The 24,669-nt window shown below is 39.9% G+C and overlaps 1 protein-coding gene across 1 annotated transcript in view; it reads left to right on the top strand.

Moving 5' to 3' along the window:
• LOC120551617 (protocadherin-15-like) overlaps window positions 1–24,669 on the top strand; it is a 196,036-nt gene that overhangs the window by 152,042 nt on the left and 19,325 nt on the right. The window contains exons 27-37 of the mRNA XM_039789112.1: window positions 1,302–1,411; window positions 1,910–2,050; window positions 5,764–5,891; window positions 11,894–12,124; window positions 12,471–12,559; window positions 14,041–14,217; window positions 14,546–14,764; window positions 15,946–15,954; window positions 17,357–17,467; window positions 21,892–21,897; window positions 22,893–24,503. Coding sequence (XP_039645046.1) covers window positions 1,302–1,411; window positions 1,910–2,050; window positions 5,764–5,891; window positions 11,894–12,124; window positions 12,471–12,559; window positions 14,041–14,217; window positions 14,546–14,764; window positions 15,946–15,954; window positions 17,357–17,467; window positions 21,892–21,897; window positions 22,893–24,503 — 2,832 coding nt within the window. The remainder of the gene's footprint in view (window positions 1–1,301; window positions 1,412–1,909; window positions 2,051–5,763; window positions 5,892–11,893; window positions 12,125–12,470; window positions 12,560–14,040; window positions 14,218–14,545; window positions 14,765–15,945; window positions 15,955–17,356; window positions 17,468–21,891; window positions 21,898–22,892; window positions 24,504–24,669) is intronic.

The raw sequence follows: 24,669 nt of genomic DNA, 5'->3' as shown, positions 1-24,669 counted from the left end.
TTACCAAATCATACTCTATGTATTTACTAAATGTCTCTGTACCTTTCAGCCAGACACGGACTCGGTTCACTCCAGTGTGTTGTGAGAATCAACTTGCAGAAACCTGAATGAACCTCTCACTGCCTTCATTTTTGTGTCCAACTTGCGTTGTGGTGTGTGGTAGTTGTGAGAGACTGCTTTGACCATTTGATTCAGACTGACATTCAGCATCCAACAATTGACGCTCGGCTGGACAACAGCGATGCATTGACGATCTATGTTGTCAGACATTTAAATCCAGACCAGACATTTTGTGGTAAAGTGAATTAGTTCATTTTAAAACGCCCATATTATACTCATTTTCAGGTTCATAACTGTATTTTAAGGTTTTACCAGAATAGGTTTACATGGTTTAATTTTCAAAAAACACCATATTTTTGTTGTACTGCACAGCTCTCTCTCACTGCTGCAGATCCTCTTTTCACCTGGTTTCTGTTTTAGCTACAGAGTGAGACCTCTTTTCTTCTTCTTCTTCTGTACTATCTTTGATTGCACTCGCACATGCGCAGTAGCTCAGATGTAGATCATGTCAGCTAGCTAACTCTAGAGACAGCAAAAGAGAGCCTGTTTCTCCAACTTCGGTCAGTTACAAGGCAGGATTAGCTGGGAGACTTCTAAATGAGGGCGCACATGTAAGTAGTTCTTTTGTAGATTATGGTGAACTTGTGTGTGTTGTAGCAGCGCTTTGCTATTGAGAACGAGGTAGCATGCTAGCGTTAGCATTAGCGCTAGCATGCTACGAGCTAACGGTTGTGGTTAGCCAGCTCGTTTCGGTTTGTGACGTCACAGTCCAGGCTAATTTTGAACAGCTCACCAGGAGACTGAAGGCAGGACACATTCAGAAACCCTATCTCACTCAAAACAGCATTGATGGATTTTTTTCAAAGTTTGTATGTGTGTGGAAGCACCAGAGACACAAAATAACACCCCAAATCCCAGAAAAAGTGTTTCTGTCATAATATGGGTACTTTAAAGGGTTTTTGTTCAGCAGCCAACTCTCAGTATATCTCCAAACACAAGAACAACTTCCTACCTGATTGCTATAACCTCTAAGTAGGTCTTTTGAGGGTGAACACTGTTTACATACACTTTATCTTTGGGGGTAAAGTCAAGGTACGGAAAGCTGTCAGCATGAAGTAAAACATTTGGACAGATATAACACACAAATTGCAGTCAACCCTTGAGAGCGAGTGGGCCCGCAGTCTACATGTACATATTTAATTTTCTTATCAGATGATATTGATTGACTGATCCGTTCCCAGGTTTCCACTAGTGAGTGAGGAGGCTCCTGTTGGAACCCCGGTGGGAGCCATCATGGCGGCTGCTGTCAATCAAACTATCTTCTACTCCATCATCGAAGGCAACCAGGGAGGTGAGTATATTTAGAGTAGTGCCTGTTGTGGGTTTCAATTTTGGAGTTGGCTGGATTTACTGTCTAGGTGCCACCGCAGATAAAATATCTGGTTCACTTAGGCTATACCATTAAGTTATGTATGTGTGCGAGTCAAGTTCATGGAAGGCATGAATGTAACTGTTAGTGTGCTACAAGTTATTCTTATTAACCTGGGAAAACAAGACCTAATCACAGATTCAATGTGGGAGTGAAATAAAGACTATTAAATTACATATTGATTTTATCCGATTATTAAACACTTGAAATGTCAAGCGTAAACGTAGCCTAGGAGTAAAAGGTTTCAGGTTAGGTTGCTTGTTTTTTCTTTTGCAATTTGCTGAAGCTTCTAATTGAAACAATGTTCAAAATATCTCCTGTGCAAACACCTCCCTTTCCCTGATGTTTTGCTCTCGGTTTCTTTCATCCGACGCTTTCTCCCGCTCTTGCGGTCTGTCTTTGTCTCTCTTGTCTCTCTAGGTGTGTTCGCATTAAATGAAACGACAGGAGTGATTTCCACAGCCAAGCCGCTGGACTATGAGGCCACCTCTACCTACGTTCTAAGGGTAGAAGCAGACTCCATGGGAGTGGTGTCCTCGAACTTTCGAGTTCCCTCAAAGAGTAAGTGCGTGGTTGTGATGTTGATCTCCTCCTCCTCTAAGATTACAGGACTAACTTTTGACATCGGGTTGCATCACCGCAGATTTCACAGATTCTCTTCTCTCTAATCACACACACACACACACACACAAACACACATACACATACACACACACACACACACTAAAGGAATACAAAGTAACATTACCCACATTAGCATTACCCACTATGTGTGATTGTTAAGATAAACTTGCCACAGGCTTTAGCTTTCTCTTTTGCACATAAACTCATCTCTCTTTTACTCTGGAGTCACTCTCATTATATCTGGATCTCTTTCTACTTTTTCCCTATACAAGTTGTCTTAGAAAACATGTGATATTGGGCCTCGGCTGCTGCTGTTATCTTTCAAACTGCCTTTCCCTCTCTCTATCAAACCTGTAGGCTACACCAGTTTGTTTTTCAATGCTTGCCTTTCATCCTCTTTCTATATTTGTGTCTGGCTATCACAGGTCTTCCCAATGTGCAATTATGTCCAGAATGTATCTCTTAAAGGAACACGCCGACTTATTGGGAATTTAGCTTATTCACCGTAACCCCCAGAGTTAGACAAGTCGATACATGCCTTCTCATCTCTGTGCGTGCTGTAAGGCTGTCTGATGGCTCCAGTGGCATCAGCCCATAACAGAACAGGCAGGTGAATGGTTCCAGTAATCCTACTGCTCCGGATAAGTGACAAAATAACACCAACATGTTCCTGTTTACATGTTGTGATTTGTAGAGTTACAGCGTATTTTACGGAACAACGTAACATGATATTCGCCATCTTCTAACCGTAAACAATCCGGGAACTATATTCTCAGGCGGAAGAATATAGTACTTTGGCGGAGTGATATGCTCGCAGCAAGCCTGTCTGAGAGTATAGTTCCCGGTTTGTTTACGGTTAGAAGATGGCTGTGTCTCATGTTACGTTGTTTTTTTGTACACGCTGTGACTCTACAAATCACAACATGTAAATAGGAACATGTTGGTGTTATTTTGTCACTTTTGTCACAATTTGGAGCAGTAGGATTACTGGAACCATTCACTTGCAGGATCTGTGCTAGGCTAAGCTAATGCTGGAGCCGTCAGACAGCGTTACAGCATGCACAGAGATGAGAAGGGTATGTATCAACTTGTCTAACTCTGGGGGTTATGGTGAATAAGCTAAAGTCCCAATAAATCGGCGTGTTCCTTTAAATATCAAACATGTTTGCACAGATCAAAGTGACCAAATAAAGCTGGTGTGCAGTTTGGAAGATTGTAGATTTTATCTGTAAAGCAGTTAATTTCCCGAGGATACTCTGTCCCAAACATTGGCACAGAATAATCTGTGTAGGTCAAATCAGGGTTAAATTGAACTGGTCCTGCTGTAATCTAAGCACAGCCTTAAATTATTAAATTCAGTCTTTTTTTTAAATATTATTTTGTTTTATACTCTTCCTTCATTCTGTCTTAAATTTCTTTAATTTCTATTCCTATTTCAATCCATCCAAAAATGACAGTTCATTCAGTTGCATGTGTGAGGACCGCCCAAACAAGGTTTTTACGGTTTTAAATAATATAACTTTTCCCTCTGACTTTTTTTTTTCCTTTCTCCCTTTTCTCTGCCTTTTCTAACTTGTGGTTGTTTCTGATATTTCTGTCTTTTCTCTTTCTTTCAAAACCTATCTTCTTCTTAATTGATGCTCAGCTCCCCAGGTTTCCCATTTCTTCTTTTATCATAGTGTTTACCACATGCTATTGTCATTTCATTCAGCTATTGAATTTAATTAAAGCATTCTGCAGGGATTACATCTACAAATCTTTGTAGTCATTAGCAAATCTTCAGTTTTTCTTATTAGACGTTTTAATCAGGCAACAAATCAATAAGATTCTAACAATGTGTTAATCCAGTTTTCTAACTCCAGTAAAAAGGTTTGGATCGTAATTAGACATTTTGGTTTGGCGTCTCAATGGCTGTAGTAGATAAGCAGATTCATGTCTGCATCTGCTTGTTTGTTTGCATTTTATGTTTTTGCATGCCAATGTTTTTTTTTATGTGATTTTAATTGTCTTTCTTGGAGTATAACTTGAGAAGTATAACGTGGGTGTGATTCACAACTCCCTGTTTTTGGCCAGATAAGACTGAATGTGAGTCATTCCAAGTTGCAACTACTTAATATGAATGACAGAGGCTCGCTGTTGGCACATTGTTTTGTCCTATATTGAATGTGTAGCTTGGTTGACATTAATGTTTAATCTATCTATATAATCAAGTTTTTTTTCCATGCAGTTTGTGTGTGTAAGTATTTTTGAAAACTTTTGACTTGGAAAGGCCATGATGTCGACTGCAATATGTCAATGGTCATGACCACAGCCTCCCTATACATCCGTCCGTTCCTTATAGTTCTTACAGCACATTTTCAGAATTTGTCTTCTATCAGCACTGGAAGTGAAGCTAACAATCCTTTATTTATTACTAAAATACTCTCCCCTCTTAATAAATAATATCTTAGGATGCTTTTCCGAAATTAAACTTTGCTTAGTTATTCATAACTGTTTTAAGTTGAGAGAATTTTGATATTTGAAACCAGGTTTTCAGTTTTACACTTTAACTCTCCCTGCCTCTGCAGTTTCCCTGCTCATCTTTGTGTGGGGGGGGGGTTGCTGATCACCTAATGGAGATAGGCTGTAACTTTAGCTGCGGATATTCCAGTAGGAGAGGCTGCTCAATTATTGTCAGACCAGTTTAATACTTGTCAACCTCTACAACCTATAGAGAATAAAAAAATGAAAGCAGTATCAATTTAGACAGGTAGTATAGAAATATGATCACCTGCAAGCAAAGATAGTAATAGCTGCTGCAATTGTATTACTTCGACACCTGCAGGCAATGCAGAAGCTATAACTTCGCCTGCCCGATGATGGTATGTCATAACGGCTGCTGTTGCTTTTCTTTCTTTCTGCGTGGTACAGTTTGGACTTGCAGGTTCACAACTGCAGGCCTGAAACTGGTGTTTGGTCTTGGTTAAGGGTGATTTACATCAATGTCTGTTTGTCCTCATTAATTCATTTTATTTAAGGCAGCACGTTATGAGGAATATCTGCGATAACGTTGAATATCCCGATCATATTACTTGCGATAAATAAACAGACATAAAGTGTACTCACTTCGGCCTTTCTGCTGCTTTCAGTATACTGCTAAAATACAACACATTGCTTGTTGAATGAAAAAAAGATGAAAGGAATTTATTTCCAACATTCTTTTATTGAACAAATTTAACATTGTTTGTATTTCTTTAAACTAATCACAACCGTCCTGAGCGGCGCTAAGCCCCGGATGCAGCAACGGTGCCCTTCTAAAACAGATAGCTTTATCCCAGCAATGTATAAAAAGCACCAATAAAAAAAGAATAATAGTGCAGATAGTGCAGATACTCTCAATTAACTCAAAACATACCTGAGTACAATATCGTCTTTTGGCGATGTGTTTATCGCGCAAGTTGACACCGCGATGAGGATGAAATAAAACAATATATTGTGCATCACTCATTTTATTGTTTGCTTTTTATCCCAAATATTCTGTTCTTTTTGACAATATCCCTTTATCTTCTTTTTGTAATGACAAATGCAAATGTGTATCATAATGTATAAAGTGTGTGTGTGTGTGTGTGTGTGTGTGTGTGTGTGTGTGTGTGTGTGTGTGTGTGTTCTAGCCAACACAGCTAAGGTGGTCATCGACATCCAGGATGAGAACGACCACCCACCGGTTTTCACCAGATCTCTTTACATTGGAGGGGTTGCAGAAGATGCTAAAACTTTTACCTCCGTCTTGCAAGTACAGGTACAGAAATACACACACATACATATAAAACCATACTGCAGTAGGTAGAAAAAAGTATGGGAACATGGGTAACATAATGTTATTAAAGAAGTGAAGCCCACGTGCCTGTTCAGGTAGCCCAACTCGAGTCACCGCTGCACTCAGATAGCACACTCCTCACTGAACATACATCCAACAAAGTCTTTTAATCATGGAACGAAACTTAAGCTGCCAGTCCTGCTCACTGCTGCATGCCTGCTGCCACACCGCTCACCTGAAAGCTATGCCGTTGCTTGCTGCTACGGCTGCGGGTGTTGCCTGCTGTTCATATTGTATTTCAAAAGGACCTCCACCCCTGCATCCACCTGTAGGCTCGAAGTCCACCCACTCCCTGCTGTGCTAAGCTTGATGTTTCTTTGTGGGGAGCGACAAAGTCAGAGCTTATACAGCACACAATAATGCTGTACATATTCTACATTGACATAATAATCTTTTCCGTGTGAGTTGGCTGAGTGCATTACAACTTTTTAGTCTTCCGTTTGTAATATTGTTGCATGGATTTGTTTTGTATTTTAAGAAGTTCCTTCTACTTGTCCCCACTTGTTTGAACCATTCTTGCTTAAAATAATATCCCTAATTTAATGTGAGACTTAAAATATTATGACTTGGACACTAAAGTAGCCTTGACAGCTTCCAACTTAATTCAGCTTAGCTCAGTATGTAGGCGCTTAGGCTTTCCGTGTGGATTTGTGTTCTTGTATTGGTGTTATTAACTTTAAATGCAGATACTATTCAGTCTATTATTCTCTGTTAATCTCCCTCGACATACACCTCTCTGTGAATTGATACATCTCTTTGTTTCCCCTTTATTTTTTAACTAACTCTGGATAATTTAATATCAATGTAAACAATTTGATCGCCTCTTGTATTATTGAAATGCCTTTTAGGACCCAAAATGGGTCACAGAGCCCTCAGCCTCTATCTGAGAAGTAGCAATATGTTTTAATGAGCCTGGATGCCACCAGAGACTCTAGTCTCTGGCAGAAAAGTATGTGCTTTAATATTTTATTTCGGTTTTAAAAATATTCTTAGATATTCCTGCTTCATTAGATCATACACAGTGAGAGTGACAGGAAAGATGAGAGAATAAGGGAGAGCATGCAACTCATAAGAGTCATTTTCAAAATCACAGTTTCACAAGCGTTAAAAATGTGCTTTTCTTACTGATAAACCTGGTATACCAAATTATTATTCCTCTGCTGCAAACATCTGAGGGTGGTGGTTTTGCATATGGATTTTTAGTGTCAAGGTTGGAGCTGGTTTAGAGTAACCTGCTCTACAGTTATCCGACCTTTTTAAATACTTTAACAGATTGACGGGAAAACTAATAGTCAACTAGTAGGCTCGATTACCACAGGGAGAAGGAATGGATCTGGAATATGGACAGAAGAGTGAGGATTGATGGTTAGATAAAGATAGCTGGCATCCTGCTGAGAGACAAACCGACTAGACAGAAGAAGGTAGGGAAGACATGCATGATTCATGGGTGGATGAATAGATGGAGTTGGGGGATGGAGGGGGGGACTAGAAAGATGGACAGGGATGCTCTTGGCACATTTGCTTACATTTAGATGAAAGAGTGTGTGAAACAAGAGGTGGAGAGAACGTTGCATTTTCAATCTCAGTGGTTTCACTCAAGTATAACTAATTCCATCAGATCTATCTGAAGCACGCACGTTGTCTTAATGAGTAGTGTGTGTGTGTGTGTGTGTGTGTGTGTCTCTCTGTCTGTCTGTCTGTCTGTCCCTGTGTGTGTGTCTGTCTGTCTGTCTGTCTGTGTCTGTGTGTTGTCTGTCTGTGTGTGTGTGTGTGTGTGTGTGTGTGTCTGTAGGTCTGTCTGTGTGTGTGTGTGCGTGTGTGCGTGCGTGCGTGCGTGTGTGTGTGTACCAGGCTACATGTTGTTATCTGTGTGTATTGCTACATGCAGGGGTGTCAGAGTGTATGTGTTCAAGTGCATGTGCAGGAGTTCAGTCTTTTTGTCCCTCAGATGATGACAAATCACAAATTTTAATCAGATTGCAGATGAGTCTCAGATTGGCAAACCTACTTGACGGTACCTCCAAAGATTATTTTGTTCTTTAAAACCAATTTGTCACATTTTGTCTTCCCAAGACGTTTGGCACTTATCTTACCACAACTAAAGCAAATGCATAATATAGCCTTCTTTCTTTCTCCAGCCTTTCCTATCCCCTTTTAATGACAAATTCTAAGTCCAACCTTCTCTTTTAGTGGATGTTAATACCAAAAATAGCCCTGAATTAAAAAAAACAGCTGCATTGGTGTCAGTCTGTTGCTGGACGTACTTGTGAGAAGATAGGAAGTCCAGATTAAATAATTCATTCAAGAGTTTGAAGACTAGCCAAATGACAAAACTCCGCACAGCAGTAGAAATTATCATGCAATTCTGGACAGTTACCACAGCAACAATCATTTTATTCTCCATCATGGCAATACCAGAATAAACAGTAGAACTATGCCAATCATGTTATCTGGCAAACACAGTGCTTTGCCAGATTATGTTTTTTGCCTTTTCCACATTTTTTTAAGTTCTCCTTAGGCACCACCCAGTGCTTTTATTGACATTAATGAGGAGGCTACATTTCTCTTTCACACAAGGTTGTCTGAACATGGCCTTACTTACCAAGTGATTCACTCATCTCGTAAAAATGCTTTTAACTGAGGCTCAGGTGTGCAGGAGACTCGGAGTGATTGCTTTTATTTTGGCTTTCACATTGTTGAATTCCTTTTAAAGGGGTGATAGAATGATTATATAGGGTATTTTACACTGTTCCTTAAGGTCTCCTAATGGGGTATGTAACATTGGTTGGGCTGAAAATTGCCAGAATGCTATTTTATTAGGCCCTTAACTACCCTGTGAATATGGCTCTATTTGTAATAAGAGCTTTTCTTCCAAATATGGTATGCTAATGAATATTCAGAATGAGCTACGCGCTGATTGGTTTGAGCAAACTACATAGAAACACATGGGAGACTCGGCAGCAGGCCTCATATTTCAGACACTGCAAAGTTATACATTGTTTGTCGGGCTATTTCGTTATTAAATTCACTTCTGAGACTTTTTTAAGCGAGAAATCAACTATATAAAGCTCAAATATGGGCCGTTTTACGAAAACTGATGGCTAATTGCAAATTTGGTAAGACTGTGTGTCGGAGTTCAGCCGCTGGTGCTGCCTCGCCGCCCGCCGGTGCTGCCTCGCCGCCCGGCCTGCCTTCCTTCACAGACCCCGGCCTGCTATGAGGTACTTGGAGCTCCGTCACGGCTGGCAGCCCACAGCAGGGACTACCAAACGCCGCTGCCCTGACAGAGCTCCAGGGCCTTCAACTCCTCTCTTCCTGCTAGCTAAATGTTGTGTGAGAGTGAGAGCGCGGTCAGCGAGCTTGTTACACCAGCAATCTCTTACCACATGTTACACAAATGTCACGCCACTTATACAAAATCTGACTAAAGGTCTTAGAAAACTAACAACGGTGTCCGATTTCAAGTTAATGAATATTTGTGAAGACAAAGTGTTTCGTTAGCTGCAACTGTCCCTTCAATCCTAGCTATGTGTAGCTACAAACCACGGATAGTTAGCTTCCTTTTCGCCTTAATTCGAGTATATTTACAGTTTGAATTTCGTCACGCCACTTACACAACATCTAACTATATGTCTTATAAACATAACAACGGTGTCCGATTTCAAGTTAATATTTGTGAAGACTAGCTAGCTAGCTAGGTGTTTCGTTAGCTGTGACTGTCCCTTCAATCCTAGCTACAAATCACGGATAGTTAGCTTCCTTTTCACCTTAATTCCAGTATATTTACAGTTTGAATTTCGTCACGCCACTTACACAACATCTAACTAAATGTCTTATAAACCTAACAACGGTGTCCGATTTCAAGTTAATTAATTTTTGTGAATTCCAGAGGAATTCTAAGAGGAGGCTAGCTAGCTCTCATTGATAGAGCTCCATCCAGCCGCAGGCTCTATCAATGAGACTCACGGACAAGCGGCGTTTATTTCCCCAATCGTTTGTTTAAATAACTCAACACATTATAATTACACACATTAAAAGAGTAACTGGAACCTGTGGTAAGAGAATGCTGGCGTAACAAGCTCACTGACCGCGCTTTCACTCACATACACCGGGCATTTTTATCTAGCAGGAAGAGGGGAGTTGGAGGCCCTGGAGCTCTGTCAGAGCAGCGGCGTTTCGTAGTCCATTTCTGAGATCTGCACGACCTAGATTCAGAAGACTAACTGATCTCAGGTCAGTTGTGTAGCCTATGCAAATGTTGGGGCGTGACAAAGAGAGAGACTAGAGCCAAATGAGGAGGAGCCGCAATAGTTGACGTCAACTATGGGGCTCGTTGAGATTCGCCCGTTTTCAGAGGCAGTTTCAAATTGTGAGATTTGCAGAGAAAAGAGATGTCAATGGGATTTAGAGGTTCTATGTATGTCCTAGTTACCCACTAAACTGTCATTATTCAACTATGACAAGGTAAAATCAGTTTTGCATTCTATCACCCCTTTAAAATGGGTAAAATACTACAGTAGAAGAGAAAAGGCTGTAAAATCCCTGAACTGTTTACAGCACTTGATAACTTTGCATTCTTTGTCCATGTATTTATTTTTTAAGATACTGTCACTCAACAACACACATTATGGAGAGGATAGTTGAAAAGTCAAAACTATGTCCCAATTCCATACTGCATCCTTCTTGTATACAACATTTATTCTATACTTATATACGTATCTATATAATATACTGTTTTTATATTTTTATTAGCACACAAACACTTTTAGTTACAGGAAATGATGCAACAGAGCAAAGGCAATCTCACTATGACTTTAGAAAGACTTTTACACTGCTGCCAACTAAAGAGACAGCTACATGTTTTTCCAACAGTTCAGTCCCTTATTTTTCTTTTACTGCAGCTTTTTCACCACCATCCATAATTATTAATTTGTCAATTTTCCACTTCCACTTGCTTAGAATTTGTATGTATGTGGATTTCGGACCCAGCTATACTCTTTCTAGGTGCAATGGAAAATAAGCAGGTCTGTACTTAAACCTGTGCTGCAGTTGGTGGTTGATATTACTGATGTATTGCTGAAAAGCTATCCTAACTACCACTCAAATCTGCAAGTAAGAACATAAAAAATAGATCTGTACATCCAATCGTCCTTCAGTCCATCCTATTCCCTCCAGTTTTATATGTATACCTTCTTATTTCCTTTATTTATTCTTTTATTTTCTGCTTCCATTACCTTATTCCCTGGCCATGAGAAAAATTGTTTTTTTTTGTTTTGTTTCTCGCCATCATAGCTTTACCTTTGATGTGGTGAGTGTCTCAGAGCGGAATCTGTAGTCTATACTCCCAGCCCTTCTTGTAAAGACCCGGCAATAAATCATTGTCTGTCTGAGTGTGTGTCTGTGTCTGAATGTGAGGTTTGCATTTATGTGTGAGTGAGGGCGGGACTTGATAGTTAGCCGGAATGACAGAACAGAAGAATAGACCTGCATACAGCTCAAAGCACCACTTTACCCCCTGCTGTTGATTCAGAGTACTACATCAAACAACACAAACAAGAGGGCAGCTTTCCCCAGGGGGAAGGGAAAATCCAGTAAGAATTACAATAGTATGGCCTTTCGGTGACTGACAAGTACAAGACAGACAGCATATCAGTCCTGAAGTAATCAATATACATGGCGTCGTTGAATATTGATTAGCAGCTCAAACACCTAGAATCAACGAAGAGAAGGGCTCACAATCTTTAATCATCACAGAACATTAGAATGGAATTGATTATTTTAATAATAGCAACAATTACTTGATCAGTGTTTTGTTGAAGGTGACATTTCGTTTTAATAGTGATAATGATTATATTGTGGTAGTGTCATGATGATGGTTAGAATAATGACACTGTGTAGTGATTCTTATTTACCTTATTTTACAGGCCCTGGACAAAGACACTGGTAACTACAGTTCTATGATGTACCGGCTGATCATTCCCCCTCCTGCCGGTAAAGACACTAAAGATAGCAAAGATGGCTTCATAATCGAACCATACAGCGGCGTGGTGAAGACGGCAATCATGTACCGCAACATGAGGCGATCGTATTTTAAGTTTGAGGTGGTTGCTACAGACAACTATGGTCAAGGACACAGCAGCAAGGCGGAGATAGTGGTGTGTATATCTATATTTTTGACATTGGTGGCAGGTTTATAATCACTTCCTACATCTTATAGTCTACATTTCTCCTTATAGTTGTATGACATGATTTAACTTAATTGCAAAAAGATTTCATGTGGCTCCTAGAATGTCCTTGAAGCAGAAAAAAATGTGAAAACGTATTCACAAACTTGAAGCAGATTGGAAATGTTATCTTTTCCAAAGCAAACTTTTTTTTCCACTGGTGGAGGAACCATCTGACCAGGTTTAGTAAAGTAGTTTACATCTAGTGTGCTGTCAGCTCAGTTTAAATGTAGAAATTAGTTGTTGTTTTTTTGCATTTTTTCCCCCTGTTGTGTAGGTATCGGTTGTGAACCAGCTGGACATGCAGGTGGTCGTATCAAATGTCCCTCCAACTTATGTGGAGAAAAACAAAATCAAGCTGCTCAGGTAATGTACATAATACTGTATCTTGTTTTTTATATAATATATTAATAAATCATCTATAGCATAAAGCTGGCTGTGCCCTGAGTGACAGCTGCCCGCAGTTGAAGGACACTTTCTCTGTTGAACCTCTGAGCCCCTGCTTACATAAAGTTTATTGTTAGACTATGTGTGAAGTTGCCCACTCTTCTTCCTATATTTTAATACTGTACCTCTGAATAAGTAATTTCATAGAACAGTCATGCAGTAAAAACACATCAAGCTGTCCATATGTATTGCATTGCCACTGCAAGAATGAAAAGTCAGTAGTAATAGTTCAAAAGTTGCAGTTTGGTTTTAGAGTGGGTGTTCATACAGTACTTCTATATTGACTTAGATATGTGTCTCCATAGGAAGGAGTGAAGCTGTAATTGCTTCCATGGGGAAATCACTTGTGTTTAAAAATAGTGTTTTTATCATAATGAAGTGTCCTAGTCAGAATGAAGCTCCAAGTGCTTTGTTGAACTAGACCCACACTGGGACTGAAGCGGGCACCACAGCTAGACCACAGTTAACAGAGGAAACAATGTCCCTGTTAATGTAATAAAAACATACCGAGCTGTCGTTACACACGTAGTTTGTCTTTATATTTTACATGTTTTTTTGTCGGTATTGAGATTCAGGGGCACTAAAGACATTCAGATCCTTGTATGTTAACATGAGGACATATTTTTCTAGGAATGTTTTTGTAGGATAAATATCCGCAATGGTGATTTTTGAAATGTTACCTACTGCATGTCCTACCAGTTAGCTCCTTTGTATTCCTCCCCCATCCTCTGTGTCTTGAAGCTAACACATACTATTAAAGACATTTTTTGCTGCGCTCAAAACATTTGGGGCTCGAGCCCTGGAAAAAAAAGACCTTATCGGCACCGCGGTGGCAGCTTAAATGGGAGATATTCTGACTTTGCTCCCATGCTGCGCAGCCTTTTTTAGGAATTTGCTTGAATCAAGTAATATTATCTCTGTCAACAGTCTGCCAAATGTATTTTTATGTAACTGAAGAAAAACAAGATGTTTATACTAAACACAAACAGCATTATTCATTATATAATGTGATAATTCTGCCATGTACAAAGCTCAGTCAGGTTGCTGCTTTCTTTTGCCATACACATAACTCTATAATGTTTTAAAGTACTTTTCATCTTTTCTCTTTAACTCACTCTCTGTCTTTTACACTTATGCACACAACTTAGTGGGGCAGTTCCTACTGTGAGCAGGTGTTCCTGGAGGGACAGAAATCAATATTTCACAACATGAGTCTGCCAAGCTGATGTGTTTTTATGTATCTGTTTGGTGTGAGTGCTGTGACCGGAGGATTGTAGGTACATGCCTGTTTCCACAAAGATGTAACTTTGTTTACCACAGTAAATTAATGTGTGTCGGCCATGTCCTTATCCTTAAGAAGTAATCCCACCAATCAAAATTATTTATTACTTAATCTGCAGCATTTTGGAACGGTACGTCCAGGAACAGATACCGGGAGCAAAGGTTATCGTGGAAACCATCGGGCCCCATCGCTATGGTGATGGAATGGAGCAGGAAGACTATACCAAGTCGGACCTCATGATTTATGCTATCGACCCGCTGACAAATAGAGCTGTATCTAGACAGGAGCTCTACAAGTAAGAACTTTGCCAACAAATCCATTAGAAGTAAAATGGCAGCTCTAAAAATCTTTATATCATAAAATGATACAAGACCTAACCTAAATTACATCACAATTAAGTCATTCCTAATTGAACTGGCCTCAATTACTTTTTTGGATTGCTGCCATTCTCAAAAGTTTTTAGGTATTTTGTTGAAGTCCATCTTGTAATTTTTGGCAGCTTAGTCAATCAAGAAGAAAAGTTATTTCTAAGTTTTGTGCTCACTTTGACTGGGAGCTATGTTGGCATGGAGTAAATATTTGTTTTAAATGGTGTCAGTTACATTTGCATTTCTCACCCCAAGGTTTCTTGATGGTAAAATCTTGGACATCAATAAAGAGTTCCAGCCCTTCCTCCCTCCTGGTGGAAGGATTCTGGAGATCCGAACTCCTGAAGTGGTGACCAGTGTAAAGAAAGCTGTGCAGACCGTTGGCTACACAGAGGGGGCGCTGTTGGCTCTGGCAGTTATTATCATTATCTGCTGTGTTCCCGCCATATTGATTGTCATCATCACCTACAGACAGTAAGTATGAGTTATGTGTAGTATTTGTTACTGTTTTGGATTAAAAAAGGCACTTTAATCAGGGACAACGAAGACTGAATGAGGCTGTAGGAGCTTACTGTCCTTCTCTTGGCTTGTGTTGTGTGATATTCTATACTCTCCTTTATAGCAACAAATCCCATCAAAAGAACTAACACACCAAAGACTTCATTAGGAACAAATGGGTAAGGTAGGGAGGTCGAAAAGTATTGAGAGACAGATTAACAAATCTGTCGGCCCTTAACAAATCTCAGCCGCCCATCAATGCACATTAACCATCTCCTTTTTCTTTGTCCATGTTTACTCCTCTTGCATGCCTTGTTAGGGGGATGATTGTGTAAACCCCAGAGGCAGCTTTTAAATCTACTGTATTGTAACATATTCCTGGGTTAGGCATTCTAGCTATTGATGTAATTGTGCCTGAAATAACACTATCTATTTCAACATCATTTTGGCTCTACTAAATTATAATGTATCTATGTATATATGAATTTAATTTCTTTAAACATGTCTGTCTAAAAAAAGGAGGATTTGACTTCAAATAGGAATACGAACAAAGATAAGCCATTCAGAATTTTTTTTTTTTTTAAGTGAATGCAGACATCAAGGAAAATAGACAAAGCTGAAAGTCTCTCCCACAGGACGTCCTTTAGCACTATTTATTATTTTATCACCTGGGCCAGTCCCTTCCCTAGATGATTCAGCATGGCAGCCTGTCCCACAGTGCCAATTCTAATAGTTTGTTTAGCTAACCACCGTGAAAGGCTATTCATTTCATCCGTCTCTCAAACACACATAAACAAACACACACACACACACACACACACACACACACACACACACACACACACACACACACACACACACACATATATATAAACTGGATCAGTGCACTTTGGAGAGTGTTTCTCATCCTGCTGAGAAAGAGAGACAGACTGAAGAGAGAGGAGATTTGAAGAAAGAAAAACAAGAGTAGTGATCATCAGCATAATAATCACTGGTCTCTGTTGCTATGACAGTAATGACGACCAATTGTCCAACTGGGTTGTAAATTAAAACAAGTAAACCTGGCTAACAAGCGGAATTTTGTGATTTATGGTTCTAATAATCACTCATCTTTCTTTTTCTCTCTCTCTCTCGTCTGCTGCGTCTATCGCCACCAGATTCAAAGAGTAAGTATTGTTTACATATTTCCTAAATATTCATGTCCTGGCTGTCTTAAACACCTCTCATTGTGATTAATGTATTGACTTTCACTGTACAATAAAATGGATGAAATCAGGAAGGGCGGTGAAACAGAAAGGACAGCGGACAATCAAACAAATGAATCCTGAAGAACACGGAATCAGTAAATGTCCAAGGCCGAGGCTTTTATTAAAATATGTCTGTGTGGTCATATTGGAGTTCAGGTCATGTTATGTTGACTGGACAAGAAATAGATGTTTGTTGTTTCCACCTTGATGTCCCATTCCACAAGCTCTGTCAGGTCCTTTTAAAAAAATAATAATGAAAGCAACTAATTCAAGATACAATTGACACTGTTTAGCTGTTGCAAAGTCTGCCATGTAGAGAGGCACATTAAACAATTTGATAATGAATCACAGTTTTTTTTGGTTTGTTTTTCATTTGTATTTTATTAGTATTCAGAATCTCACGTACACATATTCCAATTTTTCTGATTCTATGACAAACCATATACTTATTCTTTTGCTTATTCAAGTATAGAGGTTAAGAGATGAGATAAACAGATATACAAATGAACCAACAAAAATAACACCATAATAACAAAACTATAAATAAAACTGGGAGACATCACTTTCAATATAAGAATCACAGTTTAATATATACAGTGTTTCAAGTCAAGAATAGGATACCACTGAGTTAGTCTACAGCCATGCTAGTAGCTCTGTGAGGCTGTACTAAATGTAAATGCTAGAAACATGTTTACAGTGACAATGCTAACATGCTGAGGTTTAGCAGGTATAATGTTTACCATGTTTAGCATCATAGTTTAGCGGGTAAGGGGATCACCAAAGTCAGCTGGCTAGTTCCTCTGGGAAGCATACATGTCTGTGCAAAAATGTATTGCAATTCATACAATAGTTAATATAAAAAATTAAGATATTTCTGGACCCAAATGGTGGACAGACTAAATAGCTGAAAACACACACACACACATTACATGTCATTTACGCTTGTATCCAAAGCAATTGCTACATATGTCAGAGGTCATGCCTCTGATCGCAGTGGGAATTGAACCCAGATCTCACACACCAAAGGCATGTGTCATATCCACTGCACCATCACCACCCATACTACACTATACTGTAGTAAAAAAACTGTATTGTAAAATGTGAAAATACACATTGTTATTGCACAATTAAATGAAATATACACAAATACATGAGTAGTTGGCATGATGACTTGCTTAAGGACACAGATAGAGATGGATACACCAAAGTTATCCTGTAAACCCCCTCTGCCCTTATTATTACCATTTCACTACTTTCTAAGGTCGGGATTTTACTCAAAATTTCGACGACTAACTCTGTGTTTCCTCTCTGCTGGGTTAAGACGCCAGGCAGAGTGTGCCAAGACCGCCCGTATCCAGATGGCACTGCCAATGAGCAAACCTGGGGGAGGCACTGCCAACAACCTGTATGAAGAGCTGGGTGACAACGCCATGTAAGTGAAGTGTGAAAGAGGCATTTATATTGATGAGCCAAAGCAGATGCATTAGCTCATATTTTTTTTTAATGGCAGTGTACCTTTTCTTGCTTTGACAGCTTTGTGTGAAAGAAGGCAATGGTAAACAACTAAGAAATTAGAAATAAAGGGAAAATAAGCATAAATCATAAGCAATATAACATTCAGAGTTTCAAAAGAGCATAGAGCAATTCTGGATACCAGGAAACATTATTTACACTGAAGTAGAGTTTAGGCAGTTATTGTCATAAAATGTCACAGATATTGTACAAGTTGGGATAGGACCAGTGACCACACTCACAACCAGATGCTAAGGTGCAAGAAAAAAAGAGGGCACACGTGAGAGGGTCTAATGCAGTTTGAATACCATTTACTTAATAAAAAAAAAAACAAGCTACAACACCTGGACTATGTTGGATAACACAAAATGCAGTTCGAAAGATTGACAGTTCCCAACATCCAAATACGATCAGTAGGAATCAGGAAAGTAAAAAAAACATACATCCATATCACAAATATAAATGAAATGAAAGGAAAAATGGACAAACATCAGGAAACCTGAAAAATGGCATTACCTACAACCTCAAGCACAACAACAAACTCTATAACACTCTATAGCGTAAAACTCATATCAAAGTCAAAGAGCACAACAATGCAGAAAAAAGTGATTACAACATGAAGACGTTTGTAGTGTGATAATAATAACTCTTTCACATCCTTATATGTGTGATGCTATTTATTTCATTACTTGTGAAAGTGCATCTTGCAAGTAAACAAAACCGTTTTAATGTTGGTACACTCTGGATTACTGATTGAACACATTCACATCATCGACAGACTTGTTCAAAAACCGTATTTAAAGGCTTGTCAGAATAGGCCAATATTTAAACTAATTGGTCAAAGGTCTTGAGCCACTTTCATGTCAAACTGATAAATAATAAGACTGCCTTTCTCACACAAAATGGCCATATGTTTCAGCCTATAAAGACTCTTCTTAAACATTTCTATGTAGATTAATATTCTCTATGTATTGAAATGTTAAAGTAAATTATACATATTGACTGTCTTCGAAGTCTGATTGAAGGATGCTGAGATGTTTTTTGATCGACCAGTGACAGCAACTCAGACACACCCGCTCACTGAAAATAAAACTTGTTAAATCATCACACTAAAGTTGCTTTGTTGAACTTTTATCAAATCACTCCTAAGCTTGGAGCCCTTGCAAGGATTGATCTGTTAATCCGAAAATTTCTGTTGGAGCAGCCTCAGACTGTTGTGAATGTGGCCTCATTTGGCTTTTTTGTGGTCTCGGGACATTTTCTGTCCTTAATTTTACATTTTTGCAGTGGCCAAAGAAGCCGACATTATGTAGAGAGGACATTATGCACAGCCTTTTAACCCCACATAGCACCAAACAAAGAATGAATGCATTAACAAGCATTAATGAATGCATTAACAATCGCAGATCAACCCTGCAATTTTATCTTCACAAAGTTCAGCAACATGCAGCCATTTCCTCGTCAGTTTCCTTGTTGCAATGCATACCAATGTCCTCACCATACAAATTATAAAATGAAGGTCAGCAATCTCTCTACAGAACAATATTCATTTTGACTGCATTGATTGCTTTCAATACCACTGTAAAAATAATAATCGTGCAAATGTGACCTTTTTGTTGATAGCAAATTGCAATATGAGTATTTTGAATGTTTGCTTTGCAAGTAATTTGCTTGTTTTTAGAAGTTCCCAATCTTAAGGCCGGGAACCATGGCCAGCAACTTGAGGCAATATAAATAAGCTTTTTGATGATATTGGGGAAATTACTTTGACTTTTTATTAATTATGTCCTACATCTCAAGTCCTATCAGTGCTGAATCTTCTATGCTGCTTCCAAACGTTGCTTTGTTATTGTGCAATTTAGTCATATTCTCTTCACCATTTACTGTAGCTCCCCCGTTTCTGTGTATCTTAGCACATTTAGTGTAATTTATCCTCTTGCCAATTTCTGCTGGTTTGACACATTTTGGCTTGGTTAAACAAGAGTTTAATAGTGACTGTATGTAGAAACACCATATTAACTTTTATCAGAAAGTTTTAATAACCACACACATACACAAACTTACTCAAGGCAATGCACAGATAGTTCATTTATAATTTCTTACTGGAGCGTTAAGAAGAAGTTGAGATGAACTCTTATCAACATTACATGCATCACCGGATTCCTGTCTGCCCTTGATATGCCTCCCCACTCTTATTAACATGAGAGCAATTCATATGCAAGATGGTAGGAACTATCTCCAAATGACAACAAGGGATTTCCAACTGTGTGTAAGAGAGAGAGAGAGAGAGAGAGAGAGAGAGAGAGTGTGTGTGTGTGTGTGTACTAACTAGCCCAAATGATCCTCTGAAAAATGTGTGCGGAAATTAACTTCGATATGAGATAATTGAAATAAATGCATCCCGTAATTTATAAAGACCACCCTGGGCGATAATTAATTCTTTTGATAAGCTGTAGAGCATGTTTAATTGTGGTGAGGAGAGTATTTGTGTGTGTGTGTGTGTGTGTGTGTGTGTGTGTGTGTGTGTGTGTGTGTGTGTGTGTGTGTGTGTGTGTGTGTGTGTGTGTGTGTGTGTGTGTGTGTGTGTGTGCGTGCGTGCGTGCGTGCGTGCGTGCGCGCTTTTTGTGCAATACTAGTGTGTGTGTTCTGAATTATCACTGGAATCTTGTAGAGACTAAATAATCCCTGAAGAGTATAAAACCTGGAAAAGTGCAAAAGTTTCCACATCCATAATTAAGGTCCATTATCAAACTGCTCAGTAGACTGATTTCTGAGGCTTTTTCTTTTTCTTTTAATTACCTTTGGCTGTTCTCTTGACAGGCTTGGGTTTTAATGTCTGTTTTCAATTACCTATGAGAAATGAAGTGCCATTTAACTTATTATTAGCAGCAAATGAAATGAAGCATGTTTTTTAAACTTAAATTAAAAGTAATGTTAGTTAGCAACACAGCGCGTTATTGTCATCACGTGTGCTGTGTAGCAATAACTAGATGTGTATAATATGCCTTCCCATTTATGGTTTTTACCAACTTTTTACTGGAATATTTATTGTTTCCAGGCTAACTTTGCCACTGTATGGTTTAATGTTGTTTTTGCTCCATAATTATAATGGTTAATGTCTTGAATACCATTCAATTTAAAACAGCAGGAAATATTTTAACTCATAACCTTCAACGTCTGAAATAAAATACAAAATAAAGCCGGAATTGGAATCGGAATCGCAAAACATTCTGTGATGGGCCCACGGAAAAATTCCGTGAAATGGTTGTGGGTGGGCTTACGTTTCCATGACACGTGGGACAACAACGGGATGGTTGGGTTTAGGAAAACAATAACGGGACAACAACGGGACAGTTGGGTTTAGTAAAAGAAGAAAGCGACGGTTGGGTTTAGGAAACATGACACGCGGGACACGATCCCCGGTCTCCTGCGCGAAAGTCCTGTGATGTTTGACCCGTCCACCACCCCAACCAACCTCCCTATGCGGATTTTCGTACTTTCATACTACTCGCTACCGTAGTTGCTCTTAATGCTCCGTCATCTTCTCATCATTGGCATTGTTTTCCGTGGTGGCCACACGGAATTTTCACACATTCCGTCCCACCACCACGTAATGCGGTGTTAACAGTTGGTGATCATTTCACGGAATTCTGTGAGACCAGGCTGACAATTATATTGAAAATTTGCAACTGTTGTTTTAAGATTACCTGATAATAGCTGCAGTTTATATTTTAAAACTTTTACTTTGAAAAGCAACTAAGAGAAAGGAATATTGCAAATATATCGCAATTTTATTAAAACCTCAAATAAATGATCTCATGTGATGCTGAAACAAGATGAAATCATTATTAAATGCTTTAACATCTACACTCTGCAGTCGCTTTAATATTTAATGGGGTTCCCCAATGTTGAAAATGGAGTATTACTCTTTATATAACAGATCAGTAAATATACTATATGTGAGACATTTTTCTATTCTTAATCTAATAGCATAATGACAACCATAACGGTATGGCAATTAAGTTATGACTTGAAAGTTGGCAGTTTTATTCCCCAGACAGGCACTGAGAAATACTCTTTCTTCTCTCAACAACTGATATCAGAGTGTTAATGTGCAAGGTCTTTAGCCCTTGTGGATAAAAGTAGATGGTTTTCATTTTATAAGGCATACTGTATACACCTTTTCTACTAGCTCTGTTCTTTCTCAACATTGAACATTTATAACATCATTCTTTGTTGTCATTTCATCACTCTGCTTTTCCTGTTTTCCTCATGTTGACTGATGCATTCATCTGTCCATCTTCTCTCATCCTCATCCATCCACCTTTTATCCATGACTAACAGACAAAAGTGAGTAGGATGCTGAGAATTGCTTCACATCTGCGATTACTGTAGTTTGATACTATGCTGTGAAAGTTTTCTTGCCTTTGTTTTGTGTTTGTGTCCGTGCTTGTCAGTGGTTACTCTTGTTTCATGTGCAGGGTATGTTGTACCTTGGTAGATCAGAGAGCAAAGTTGTGTTGTTTAAGGTTAATTGTGCCTGATCCGTAATGAATCAGAACTCTGGTAAAGTTGCATTATTGGACTAACAGCATAGAAGTAGCCAGCCATGTGCCATGACGAACCAAGAGTCTGCAGAGTTTTAACAAAGTCATAAACTGCACAATATATTTCACAGATTAGAGCACCTTCAACCAGAGAGGATGATATAATCAGTCTTTTGTTGTACGGAAATCTGCATACTCTCAAAACATCATGACACACAGTTGTCTACCCCTGCCCCAACAGATCTGGCGTTGTTTATAGTCATGATGCAGTGGCGTCTTTGTAGTGCACCACTTTTAGCGTACATAAGATCTATTTGGATTCTTTTCATTTGTGTTCCAAGACTATTCTTTAGTGCTCTATCTCTTGCCCCTCGGGTAAAAACAGCACAGAAAGAAGATGCGGTTACCTCTTTTAAGATCCCTCCTCCATTTCCTCTCATCCCTGTCCTCATTTATCTCTTAATGTGAAGTCTCTTTTCATTTCATCTATCAAACAGCTCTAGCAGACGTTTTATTGTTGTATCTGCCTTTCTACCATTATTTATGTATCCTTCTGCCCTTTATAAAAACATCTTATCTAACCATTCTGTGCATTACTGCTCTTTTATTTGAATTTCATTCAGTCCCTATCTCCCTCTTCCATTTATTTAGCTTCGATTTATAAAATTACATCTTTCCAATTCACTATACACTCCTCTCATCTCCATATTTTATCTGTAATTATTGTATTATCTCTCCCTTCATTCCATCTTTTTCCATCTCTCTTTTTTCTCAAATTTTCTTCCATGCATGTATCAGCCGGTCAAACCACAGTGTTGCTGGTGGGAGTGGTGGCAGTTTGGATGAAAGCGACCGCCAACGTCTGATCTCAGATTTTGCCACACGAGCGATCGCTGCCCACCGTCAGTGCGTTGCTAACGGAGGGGTACTCAACAACCTGCCCAAGTCTGAGTCCAGCATCACCTTTCTCTCTGATGAAAACCCCCTGACTATCAAAAATCCCATCTACCATGAGGACGGGACTTTGAGTAGCCCAGAGACTCTTGGAAGAAGCCAGAGGACAAGAGACCTTCTTGGAAATTTCTCCCCTTCCAGGAAAGGCCTTCGAGAGGCGTGGCTGAGGCTCAGCGGCTCCCCTGGCGGAGATGTGGGATTCAGTGGGTACAGTGGCAGTGACAGCGGATGGGGATCTGGGGTTGGACACAGCTGGACTCTCCCATCAAGGTTACATCGTAGAGAGATGTTTGACACTTTGAGACGGCAAGTGGTCATGGATCCTGTTCAGTGGGAGCTGGAGCTTCTAAAGGCTGAATTCAAGGAGAGTAAAGATGCTGGTCTGGATTCAGGATTTGACCGTGGGTTGGATTCAGACTTAATGGGAAGCCCAAATCTGGAACCCAAGCTGACAGTCAAAGAACAAGCCAGACAGTTTGAGCAACAGGCAGTCCAGGAAATGAGGCAAAGGCCAAACAGAGATTCACGAGGATCTTTGTCGCCTGATATCATACTTTCTATTTTCCCGGAGTCTCCCCCAAATGTTCTAACTGCTCAGGTCAAAGAGGGTCCACCGAGTATTATTGTCACCCAAAGTGATGGAGGGACCCCTCCTCCAAGTCACAAGCCAACTCCGCCTGTGCTGCGGCGCTTCGGGGTAAATTTAACAGGAAATCAGAGTGCAGAAGAACGACTTCAGGTCAATTCAGAGCTTATCCCTGATCCTCCGTCAACTCCTCCACCACCACCACCACCACCACCAATATCTCCATCCCCACCACCTCCGCCTCCCATATCAGCTCCTCTTCCTCCATCATCTCCTCCTCCGCACCGCCCTTCCTCCTCTGCTTCTCTCCCTCCTGCTTCATCTCACTCCAACCATATAGAAAAGCAGACTCCTCCTCCCCCTCCCCCACCTCCTCCCCCGCCTCCACCTCTCCCTCCCCCTTTGTCGCCCTCACTCCTGCGTCCATCCACCTTTGTACTCCCGTCACTCTCGGAGGTACCGGCTCTGCGGCCCGTGTCCCTCCGGCCACCACCACCACCCCTACCTGCGGAGCCCGAACCTCCCCGAAAAGTGCGGAAAGGAATCTTAAAGAACATCGAAAACATTGCGGACATTGAGAAGTCGGTGGCAAACATGTTCAGCCAGATAGATCAGAAACAGATCCCGCTCAAAAAGGTCTTGAAGAGCCGAGCCTCCATGGATTCTCTTGGTTCTCTTGACTTGGATGAATTAGCAGTAGCAGCAGCAGGAGGAGAGGAGGGAGAAGGGAGAGGTGGAGAAGGAGTGGGAGGAGGAGGGGAGGATCCTCCACCCCCACCTCCACCTCCACAGATTCAACCCAACCCAAACATGAACTCCATCGTGGAAGAACTTGAGAAACGATTCCCCTCTCAGTCTACAATGCTCTAGCCTTTGCCTTTATGATATGGAAAGCACACAGAGGGGAATTTCTTAACATTGTTGCGTAGTTTCCGCGTCTGTCAAGGGACTGATGCTCAAAATAGCTCAGCGGAGTGCTGTGATGATTTGGTGATTCTTTACCGCGCTGGGACTGTGCTCTTCCAACATGACTTC

The sequence above is a fragment of the Perca fluviatilis genome, chromosome 21 (assembly GCF_010015445.1).
Source record: "Perca fluviatilis chromosome 21, GENO_Pfluv_1.0, whole genome shotgun sequence".
NCBI classification, from domain to species: domain Eukaryota; kingdom Metazoa; phylum Chordata; class Actinopteri; order Perciformes; family Percidae; genus Perca; species Perca fluviatilis.
The sequence above is the reverse complement of the archived record's forward strand: the minus strand, read 5'-3'. Positions and strand labels throughout refer to the sequence as shown.